This window comes from Psammomys obesus, unplaced genomic scaffold (genome assembly GCF_907164565.1).
Source record: "Psammomys obesus unplaced genomic scaffold, mPsaObe1.curated_primary_1811, whole genome shotgun sequence".
NCBI lineage: Eukaryota > Metazoa > Chordata > Mammalia > Rodentia > Muridae > Psammomys > Psammomys obesus.
This window is the reverse complement of record NW_026596039.1, coordinates 6,394,037-6,405,755: the sequence shown is the minus strand read 5'-3', so window position 1 is coordinate 6,405,755 and position 11,719 is coordinate 6,394,037. Positions and strand designations below refer to the sequence as shown.

The window sequence follows — 11,719 nt, the reverse complement described above, 5'->3', positions numbered from 1 at the left end:
CAAGAATTCAAGATCATCTTCAGCTATCCAGCATTTGAAAATCAAACGAGACCCTGGATTCAGCCCCCAGCACCATACCTGTAATCCCAGAACTCTGGAGTTGGAGACCAGAGGACCAGGAAACTTCAAAGTCAGCCACCTATAGCATTTGATGCCAAACTGGGCTACCGATCCCATCTCAAAGGGGAAGAAAGAAGAAAGGAGCAGGAGGAAGAGGAGCTAGGCATGGTGGTGCACACCTATACTGCCAGTCCTTAGGGAAGACCTTGTCTCTAATTAATTACTTAATTAACTAAAGCAGAGCCAGTTATGCTGGCACAGCCTACAGTCCCATTACTTGGAAGGCTGAAGATCAGGAGTTCAAGAACAGCCTGGGCATCATAATAAGCTGGCTTTAAAAAAAAAAAAAATCCAGCCAGGCATGGTGGCAAAAGCAGGTGGATCTCTCTGAGTTCGAGGCCAGCCTGGTCTAAAAAGTGAGTCCAGGACATCCAGGGCTCTGTTACACAGAGAAACCCTGTCTCAAAAAACAAGAACAAACAAACAAAGAAAAATCCAGAGCCAGGAGAGAGATAATAGGTAAATGAGTTTACCCCAAAAGCTGATTATCTGAATTTGGTCCCCAGGACCCACAAAGGGAAGAGATCCCCAACTCACAAGTTGGGGTTTCTATACCCATGATGTAGCACCCCCCCCCAGGGTCTTTGTTTCCCTGGCTGTCCTAGACCTCCCTCTGGAGACGAGGCTGGCCTCAAATTTTACAGAGATCCTCCTGCCTCTGCCTCCCAAGTGCTGGGATTAAAGGCCTGAACCACCATATGTGGCTCTATTTATTTATTCTTATTTTATGTATATTCGGGTTTTGCATGCATGTATGTCTGTGTGCCACGTGTGTGCCTGGTGCCCTTCGACGTCAGAAGAACTGGAACTGGAATAACAGACAATTGTGAGCCAGCATGTGGATGCTGGTAATCAAACCCAGCTCCTCTACAAGAGCAGCAAATATCCTTCAAAGAGATGTCTAGCCTGTTCTGATCCTAGAACCTCACCTCCCAGCACTTCTGGGCTCTGGCAATTTGGTTTCTGCATTCCTCACCAGTAGGAAGCTATTCTCTAAGTTTAAGGAGAACCCGCACAGTACCAGGCCTAGTGGATAATTTTCACTCTTTTCCTCCAATCCTGATCTTCATTCCAACTTGGCATCCCATTTTAAAAAATATTTTCAATGATTTTTCAGTTGATGTGTATGTGTGAGTGTGTGCCTTGAACAGAATGTGTGTAGTTGCCCTCGGAGGACCAAAGGAGGAGTCAGATTGTCCTGAGTTATACTGTGTGCCTCCAATGCTGGAAACTGAGCTCTGCTTCTCCGGAGGAGCAGCACACACTAGCCTCTGCGCCATCTCCCCGGGCCTGACACACTCTTCGTGAAATTCCATCTACTCCTCCTTCTTTCCTAATAGCTACTTCTTCTTCACAAACTTCTCTTCCTCTTCTCTTTTAAACGCCCTCCGCTGCCACCTCAGAAGCCTGTTTGTGGCTGCCTTCTCCATCCTTTCTGCAATCGAAAGGGGAGTCCTGTCACAGGCCTGTCCTCTGCGCTGAGGACCCCTGTGCCCCATTATACTGTCCTCCTGGCTACCACAAGTGTAGCGACTTGTAAATGCAAACATTTGCTCTGAGAGTCAGGCATTTGAGCAAGACCTTGGTGCTGGAAGGCTTAGACTTCGCTCCACACCTTCCCAGTCATGCACTACTGCCTGAGGCTTTAGCTCTTTGCAATGGAGACCTCACCTCACTAGGGAAATGCTTCTGTCTTCTCCAGAGTGAGCAAGGAGGAAAGTCTGGTGCCATCCTCAAGGAAGTCATTGCCTCTGCTGCCCTTGGGGGAAAGTAGGCTTTTGACACAGAGTTTCACCTTATATCCTAAGCTGGCCCTGGAACTGCTATAGTTCAGGCTGGCCTTGACCTACAGATCCTCCTGCCAGTCTCCTGAATGCTGGGATTGTAGGTTTGCAGTGTCATGCCTGGCTCTTCTGAGCTCTGCCTCTTTCCCTGCCTCCCTCCTTCCTGCTTCACTCTTTCCTCTTTGTTTTTCACACAAGGTCTCATGTAAACCAGGCCAGCTTCAAACTTTTGATCATCCTGACTTTAACCTTCCAATATGGCTGGCCTCAAACTCTCAGCTCAAGCAATCCTCCTGCCCCATCCTCTTCAGAAGCTAGAACTGTAGGTACACACTGGCATGCCTGGCTGCTTCCACGGTTATCCTATTGGCCACACACATTAACTCTGACACAAGGGGAAGGAGGTTTCACACAGAGTCTCAAACGTGAGGAGACAGGAAGCAGAGATCATTATGGGTCATCTTGGAGGAAGCCTGCAATCATGATACCTCAGACCCAAGGGCTCCAGAGGGAGCACTCGTCCCCTGCCCACCATTCAAATCTGTTCTGAACCGTAAATCTGGAAATCATCTGTTCCTCCTCCATATATATATTCTACAGTCATTGCTGCCTCCTGTCAACCTCTGTGGCATCACTGCAGCCTGCTCCTTTCTATTCTGGTGCCTATGGCCTGGCCATACTTTTTTTTCTTCCTTTTCTCTTGGATATTTTTGTTCCTCCAACTCATGTCTGACCTGCTGCCAGTCTGTCCTCTACCCTGTTGCCAGAACGATCCTTCCAGAACTTAGGTGAAGAATCTTCCAGGCAAAAATTAAAACCCTTGGCAAAGGACACAAAGTCACTGGTGGCCCAGCCAGTAGCTCTAACTCCCAGCAAGCCCCACCTTTGAACCCTCCTTGTGGGGAAGGTGCTTGGTTTTCAATTTCTAGGTGTGAGAATAAGTCATGCCCCTTAAGCCTTTTCATGTCCCACCCCCTTCTCCTTGTTTTTCGAAACAAGATTTCTCTATGTAGCTCTGGCTGTCCTGGAACTCCCTCTGTAGACCAGGCTGGCCTGGAACTCAGAGATCCACCTGCCTCTGCCTCCCGAGTGCTGGAATTAAAGGCGTGTGCCACCATGACCAGTCATGTAGTCCCCTCTTTCTAGGCTATTGTCCTCTACCTACCCCAGGCAGACCAACTGAGAACAGGAATTGACTCTCATTCTCTCAATATCTCAACACTTGGCATGGTACCCACCACAGGAGGATTTCTCTACCAATGTTCAAGAAGTAAAAGAATCAGACAAGCTATTCTGGATGCCTGGTAGCCTGTGGCCACTCCCACTTGGACAAGGTTTTCGGACCTAAACATCTCTCCTCCTGTCAGTGACAAAGCTGGAAAAGGAAATGCTGAGTTGTTTAGGCTGCTTTATTCTGTTTGCTCTGTGACCTTGGGAATGTCATGAGTCCCTTTGGCCCCCTCATCCCTCATTGACACTGAGGGTTGATAAAAGGGAGAGAACAAGATGGATTACTTATATTAGTATTTCTTGAACCAGATACTGTCCTAAGTCCTCTTAAATAAATTAGTTGGACTGATAGTCACCATATTCCCACGAGACAGTTTTCATTTTGTTTCTACAGAAGTTGAAACTACACTGGCAGGAGAGAGGAGAGACAGCTCAACAGATAACACTTGCTGCTCTTACAGGGGCCCCAGGTTCAGCTCCCAGCACCCACATTGCAGCTCACAACCATCTATAACCCCAGTTTCCAGGGATTCAATGCCCTCTTCTGACCTCTGAGGGCACCAGCATAGTAGTGGTACACAGACATACATGCAGGCAAAACGCTCAGAATTAAATTTTTAAAATAAATAAATAATTCTACTTGAAGTGGATACCACAACTTGAAGCAACAAGGTAGGTAACTTAGCCAAGCAAACTTAGCAAAGCTAAAAGGTTTGGATTAAATGGTTGTGTCAGCTTTAGAAAGAGGAGGGAAAGGAGATAGAGAGAGAGAGAGACTGACAGGCAGACTATGAAAGACAGACAAAGCACCCAGGTCTCTTCCAAGCCTGAATGATGGAGTTTTCCTTTTGGCCACAGTATCTTCCAGCCTTAAATCTTCAGGGAACGATCCTCAAAATTTCCAAAAACCAGTAATTACTGAACACCCCTTCTGACATCCAGGCGCAAGCCTTCAGGGTGTCCACTAAGCATCTAAGTCGTGGATCATGACTGCTATTTGCCCTAAATCATTTTTACACTTGTATCTTTCTAGACCTGAGTTCAGGAGGAACGAGTCTTCCCATTTTCAAACTGAAAAAAAAAAAAAAAAAAAAAAAAAAAAAAGAATACAAACGTAAAAAAAAAAAAAAAAAAAAAAAAAAAAAAAAAAAAAAAGAGGCTAGAAGTGGCAACACTCACCACCAGGAGGACAACAGCCACCGTCATGTTCCCTGGAGAGAGGTGGACATGTTTTTCTAGTTGACTGGGGTAGAGGAGTGGTCTATTAGGTAGGACTGTGGACATGTCAGATAGACCTAAGTTCTGATTCCAATTCTTCAGGCTGCAGAACTACTGTAGCTTAAGAATGGGACAAAAGGACTGAAGTCCAGGAAGAGGTCTGTTTTAAGACTGAGCATGAGCAACAGAGGGAAGTAAGGAGCTACTCAAGGGCAAGAGCTTATCCTACCTTTTTTTTATCTTCACTGCCTTGTTTATTCCAGGAGATACCTAGTACTCAGTAAATGTCTGAAGAGGTTATTTGTTTAAATAGTTTTATTTAATTTTTATTTTATATGCATTAATGTGAAGGTGTCGGATCCCCTGGAATTGGTTTTACAATTGTGAGCTGCCATGTGGGTGCTGGGAATTGAACCCAAGTCCTTTGGAAGAGCAGACCATGCTCTTAACCACTGAGCCATCGCTCCAGGCCTGAAGAGGGTATTTGTAGAGGGGAAGGCATAGAAACTCGGGGGAATTTCGATTCAAGAATCAAGGCTAGGACAGAAAAGAAGACAGAGCTTGGGGGAAGACTCCACACTCGTGGCCCTGGTTCCCTCACTTGGCCAGTAGGAACGTGGCCTCTGGAATCCTCCAGAGGAGCGGGGTGCTGTGGCTTTAAATGGTTTCAGCACTGTCAGTGAGGCTGCACTGCTGGAAGAGTTATCCTCTTGCTCCTGCGCTGGGCCTCCCCCTCCTCTCAGCTCCCCAAACCCTTCTCAGCCACTGTGATGGGATAATTAGATGCGAGAGCTCAGCACAGATGATGCTCCAGTTGCTTAGCAACTAATGGTTTCCATGGAGACCGCAAAGCACAGCTTCCAGAGCAGCCAGTGAGCAGCTCGGCAGGGCAGGGAGAAGACGCAACTCTGCTCCTCCAGAAACCTGGGGAGGGTTAGGGTGGGGAAGGTGAGGGGGGGGAGATTGGAGGGAGCTTGGAGGGCTTAAAGGCACAGGACCCTCAAATCTTTTTAAAATGTGACCAGAGATCTGCCCTTTCCTGTTTCACTGTCTCACTCCTAATTTCAAACGGGGCTTAAGAGTGGACCTACACAGTCTGCTCTGCTGTAAACCTATCCTCTTCCTGATTCCTCCTTAGCCCAACCGGGAAGAGACGGCTCCCAAGCCCATATGTAAACACCCTCCTATGTTGAGGTTTGAGAAAGCCAGGAAGACCTTCGGACCCTGACATTCCACCATGTAGACCTCCTCCGCACCTCAAGTTCTCCCTCATGTGTGATCTTTCGGTGTGTCGAGTGATGATAAGATCTCATCTAAAGGGGACAAAAGCCAAGGAGCAGGAAAAGCAGAAATCTGTTCTCCACCCAAAGGCAGCCTGTCCTGGCAGCATGAGAAAAACCTCTGTCCCACTTTCCATGAGAGGGAGAGAGAGAGAGAGAGAAAGAGAGAGAGAGAGAGAGTGCAGTCTCTGCTCACTCCAAGTGTGAACCAGTGTCTCTGTGTTACCTGTAAGTTTTAAGAAACAGTGAGATGGCTCAACAGGTAAAGGCTCTCGCCACCAAGCCTGACACTTGGAGTCTTGGTCTCCAGAAGACACATTGTCAAGGGAGAGAACCAACTCCCACAAGTTGTCCTCTGACCTCCATGTGTGCACTGCGGCACACGTGGGCAAACACACAAAATAATAAATGTAACTCCATTTTTTTAAAATGTAGTCTCATGCTTTACCTCAGACCCACTGAATCAAAGGCTGTGTCTGAACCAGTTTTCTGAGAGTCCATTGCACAGAAAATTTAGAGACATTCTGGTGCCAGCACCTCCTGCTCTCTGCCTAAGCCCCCAAATTCTGGTCTCCTATCCTCCCCATCCGAGGCTTTAAGCTCACCCACCATGGGGGGGAAATATAACTCTATCAGCCCCCCACCTCTCTACGGGGACCCTGACCTTGTCTCTGGGACAGGGGAATGTGGGTGGTTCCTGAAGCAGACGCTGACAATACTGAGCTCAGACCCTGTAGAGTCCTCCATCTGAAAAAGCCACTCTGCTTTTTTCCAGAGTAGGGGTGTTTGCGTCCACATGTCCCTCTGACAGGACAGGTCCCTTCAGTTCTCTCATTTAGCCTGGGATGGGGAGAAGCTGTAGCTGTTTCATTTTTTCCCCAACAGGAAACAGTATTTGTCTTGTGGTACCAGGGATCAAAATTCAGAGCCTCATGCTCATCCTCTGCTATTGAGCTACAGCCAAAGCACTTTCGCTTTCGCTCTCTCTCTCTCTCTCTTCTTTTTGTTGTTGTTGCTGGCTTATTTTGTCTTGAGGGTTTTTGTTGTTATTTTTTGTTTGTTTTTGTTTTGTAGGACAGAGTTTCTCTGTTTAGCCCTGGCGGTCCTGAAACTCACTCTGTAGACCATGTGGCCTCAAACTCAGAGATCCACCTGCCTCTGCCACTTGAGTGCTGGGACTAAAGGCGTGTGCCAGCACCACTTCCCTTATTTTTGTTATTCTGGTTGATTTTCGTTTCTTTGTTTTTTTGAAACAGGATCTGTAGATCAGGCTGGCCTCAAACTCCTAGATATTCCCCTGCCTCTGTCTTCCCAATGCTGGGATTGAAGGTATGAACCCTTTGTTTCCACTTGACTTGTTTTGAGACAGGGTCTCACTGTGTAGTCCAGGCTGGCCTGGAGCTCAAGATCCTCCTGTCTCTTGTTTCCTGAGGTGTTTGTTTGTTTGTTTGTTTTCCTTTACTCTCCACTGGCTGAACAAATGCTTGCTGCCCCAGTCTGTCTGTGTCTACTCCATGGGCCACTGTTCTTGCTGTACTGGCCCAGTGTCTACCCCTCTGGAAGCCTTCCCTGACCACCCTTGTCCCCACACTCTGGAGAAACCTGAAGGCTCACACTGACTTGATCAGCTTCTCCCAGAGCAGCCGTTTCTCGGGCCTCAGTCAACACCAGAAATTAGAAATCTGGCTGCACTTATCCCCACCCTACACAAGCAATCTCCTTCTCTCCCGTTCTTACTAACCAAAGCCCTTTCAACCCTTGGGGGTTTTCCTACACAACAATGAAATTTGAGAACTCATGGCCCTTCTAGCAAAACTCCGACCTCCTCGGGGAGGGCAGCCTCTACATTCGATGCTGCAGACACACAGCCAGGGGAACCCTGTGCTTCAGACATGAGGATTCCAGAAGGAGGAGTCATCTTCTGCTGCAGCTAGATAAACTGCCAGGAGCCAGCGAGGGCTTCCCCCTTTGGGCCTGAGGACCAGCTCCCCATCCTGAAAAACCTGTCTGGGGGCCCTTCCTGAGGCTACAGTGCCCAAGGGGGCAAGTTGGACTGGATTCCCAGCAACCCCTCCCACCCCAAGACAAAATCAGCCACCGGGAGGCAGGGCCTCATTGGCCCCAGGAAGCCCCAGCCTGCCAGCACCTGTTCCAGGATCCGGTTCCCAGCGCGGAGCAGTATGGCATCCACACTGCCTGTTCAGACCTTGGCCTTGATCCTGATTTTCCTGGCTGGCCTAGCTCCGGGGGCTGCAGGTCTCTTGCTGGTGGGAGTAAGGAGGGTTCCGGGTCCCTCCCAGGGCTCTCAAAGAAAGTGTTGGTCTAGCTGGTTGGGGTTGAGGGCTAGTGATGGCAGTGACCAGGTGACAAATTCCTGGGCTTCTTCCCAGACCTAGAAGTAGAGGAGTGTGGTGAAAGCTCCAAGGTTTGTGTGGGTGGAGTGAGACTGGGAGCGACCGGGTGCCAGTGTCTAGACTGTCTCCCAGGCAGCACCTAGTACCACCATCTGCAGCTCAAGCCTGCCATCTGGCGGTCAGATCCACACAGGCCTGTTCCGACTTTGCGCCTTCAGCAATGACCCTGTTGAGAGGGGGGCTAACTCAGTCTGAGTTCCCGCCTGGTTTCCCAACAGACTTCAACATCTCAAGCCTCTCTGGTGTGCTATCTCCGGCGCTAACAGAAAGCCTGCTGGTTGCCTTGCCCCCATGTCACCTCACGGGAGGAAATGCCACACTGATGGTCCGGAGAGCCAACGACAGCAAAGGTTGGCCTCCCTATACCCATTTATTACCCTCTCTCCATACTAACCCCTCTTAGGGTACCCATAAACCACCCGCTCTCCATGGGACTGCTAGCAATCTGATCCTGCCTTTCGCTCCCATTTCCCATCAGTGATTAAATCAAGCTTTGTGGTGCCTCCATGCCGTGGGCGCAGGGAGCTCGTGAGCGTAGTGGACAGTGGAGCTGGCTTTACCGTCACACGGCTCAGCGCATATCAGGTGACAAACCTAACTCCAGGAACCAAATACTAGTAGGTACCAGATGGACACGTGGGAGTGGGGTACACGGAAAGGGAAGCGGGGAGGTGCTGGTAAGCATGGGGAAGAGAAAAGGAAAAGGGTAGGAAATGTGAGCCTCCACCCCAGGAGGGTACAGACGGGAGGCAAAGCTATGAAGGTGCCAGATCCGTACTGGGGATCTCTGCTTTCTTTCACCTCCCACCCCTAAAGCATATCCTACCGAGTCCGGAAGGGGGCATCCACTGAATCCAGTCCAGAGACCCCGATGTCCACGCTTCCTCGTGAGTAAAATGCCTACTCTCTCACAGCTCACTGTCCACACACCTCCTTGAGTTCCAGGCTTTATCCTCTAGAGCAAGTTGGCCAAACTGTTTTCAGCTCTCTCTCTCTCTCCCGCTGAGTGTTTGGTATGGCCACCTCCTGTTCACTCATCTGCTGAACTAAAGGCTCCGTGTACAGAGGGATGATGTCCTATTAAATCTCCTTGGTGACTCACAAGTGTTGCTGTGAGAGATCCATGTTTGCTTGACTGCTTGGCTCCATGAATCAGTTGGACTGATGATGCTGGCTGCTTGGATGACTCAGCTGTGGGGCCCTCCAACTCACTGAGGTTTTCCTATCTTTTCCTGACAGGGAAGAACATGGAGTCTATCGGGTTAGGAATGGCAAGGACGGGAGGCATGGTAGTCATCACAGTGTTGCTGTCTGTCGCCATGTTCCTGTTGGTGGTGGGCCTTATCATTGCCCTGGCACTGGGTGCCAGAAAATGAGGGTTCTCCTGCCTCTAGGCTCCCCCAAGAAATCCAGCCTGTCTGCTCCCAGGCTTCAGTCATTGCCTCCCTGCCTCCCTTCACCGAGTCCTTTCCTAACCATGTCCCTCTCTCTGCTCTGGGTATCACCTTCCAACACTCCCTGCCAGCCCCTCATCACAGTCCCGCCAGAGCTGACTTCTCTTCCATGTGCTTAGTTCTCACAATAAAGGCTGAGCCACGTCTGTGTGAGCAACCCTTCTCATGGGTTCCCCTTTTGCACAGTCTGTGACCTCAGAATCAATGGCGGATTGTGTCATTCTCCCCAACCCTAAGCCTCAAGGGTGACTTTTCCCAGGAGGGAGGCAAGCTGAGGCAGAGGTAATGACAGAGCTCCGAACCCCACACTTGGGTTATGGGTCAGTAGATGATCCAAGCAGGATCTGGGCTGGGCCAGGGGTAGAAGCTGGATCACCTCACTGTGTAGGGGCGCAGGATGGAAGCAGGCAGCACTTGGGGAAGTACTACAGGAAACAGAGACGGGGCAGGGCATGGGTAAGAACATGCTAAAGAGTGCTAGAACCGAGAGCTGAGGTGGAAGCACCCTGGCACCGTGTGTGTGTGTGTGTGTGTGTGTGTGTGTGTGTGTGATGTGCATATGCTAGATTATGTTGAAGACCACTTTTGGGGGAGGCCATTTGCTCCTTCCATGTGCGTTGCATTCCAGGAATCACTCAGTTTTTTAGGTTTTCACCACAAGCATTGTTACCCGCCGGGATGTCTCCCTGGTCTTCCTCCTCCATTTTGGTTCTGGCCAATATGTATTCTGATGAGAAGAAGTGACCTTTACTTTGCCGGTAGGGTGAAAACCCCAGTCTGTAAGGTGGTCTTCTGGCCAGACCTAAAACACATAGCTCCCCCTCACCTTTTATCACCATGTCTCACTAGCCTGCTTTCTTTCTTGCCACAGGGCCTTTGCACAGAGAATCTCAAGTGGCTAGACTGCCCCTGTTTTCATGGCTCACTGCTCCTTTTCCAGAAAAGTTTGGTTTGTTTGTTTGCTTGTTTGTTTTTAAGACAGTGTTTCTCTGTGTAGCTTTGGTTGTCTTGGACTAGCTTTGTAGACCAGGCTGGCCTCGAACTCACAGAGACCCACCTCGAACTCACAGAAACAGACTCTGTTTCCCCGAGTGCTGGAATCACAGGTGTGCACCACCACGCCTGGCTCCAGAAAGATTTCTCTCCTTCCTCTACCCTCTAATCCCTATCTTGCCTCACAGTGTTACCGTGGAACACAACATCTTGTGTGATAGTTGTCTTCTCCTCCAGAGTGCCAGGGCCCTGAGACCAACTACTTTGATCTTAGGCACCTGCAATACCTAGTTCCACAGTAGACACTCAGTAAACATCTGTTGGTCTCAACTCTTGGGAGGTTCCAAGCTTGGGCTATATATAGTGAGTTCCAGAACAGCCTGGGCTACAGAGAAAGACAAAGGGAGGTGAGATAGTTCAGAAGTTAAAGCTCTTGCCAGGCAAGCAGAAGGACATGAGTTCAGTCCCCAGAACCCACATAAAAGTGCAAGGAGAGAACTGAACCACAAAGATGTTCTCATACCTCCACACAAGAAAACCTCACCCCATCATGAATGCACATACACACATGTAATCATAATAAACTTATTTTAAAAATTAAAAACAGAGCCAGGCACAGTGGTGCACGCCTATAATCCCAGCACTTGGGGAGGGAGCGGCAGGTGAATCTCTGTGAGTTCGAGGCCAGCCTGGTCTACAAAAGGAGTCCAGGACAGCCAGGGCTTGTCACACAGAAAAACCCTATCTTGAAAAAAATGAAAAACAAAATAAAATCTTTAAAATGTAAAAAAAAAAAAACACACACACACACACAAAAAAAAAAAACAAACAAAAAAAGCCCAGTGATTGTGGCACAAGCCTTTAAGATCAGCACTTAAAGGAGGCAGAGACAGGTGGATCCTCTGAGTTCCAGGCCAGCCTCATCTACAGAGCCAGTTCCAGGACAGCCAGGGATATAAAGAGAAACCCTGCCTTGACAAACCAAAAGCAACCAACTAAACCAAAAATAACAAAACAAACCACCACCACCACCACCACCAACAACAAAAACCCAAAATAGAATACTTGTGAACAAATCACTGAATCAGGAAGCCCCTGAAGAGAATAAGGGATGGGAACACGCCAAACATAATATTTGAAAGCCATCAGAAGGGAGTCATAGAGGAATGGAAACATAAACATCCTGGAACAACGCGGTGGGTTTTATTATTTGTTTATTTGGGGAT

General features: G+C 48.9%; 1 protein-coding gene across 1 annotated transcript; it reads left to right on the top strand.

Moving 5' to 3' along the window:
- Positions 1 to 7,812: 7,812 nt before the first annotated feature.
- Upk2 (uroplakin 2) lies at positions 7,813 to 9,422 on the top strand. The gene is made up of 5 exons (XM_055622385.1): positions 7,813 to 7,888; positions 8,265 to 8,396; positions 8,525 to 8,663; positions 8,863 to 8,933; positions 9,286 to 9,422. The coding sequence occupies exons 1-5, from the start codon at positions 7,813 to 7,815 to the stop codon at positions 9,420 to 9,422; spliced, it is 555 nt and encodes a 184-aa protein (XP_055478360.1).
- Positions 9,423 to 11,719: the final 2,297 nt, after the last annotated feature.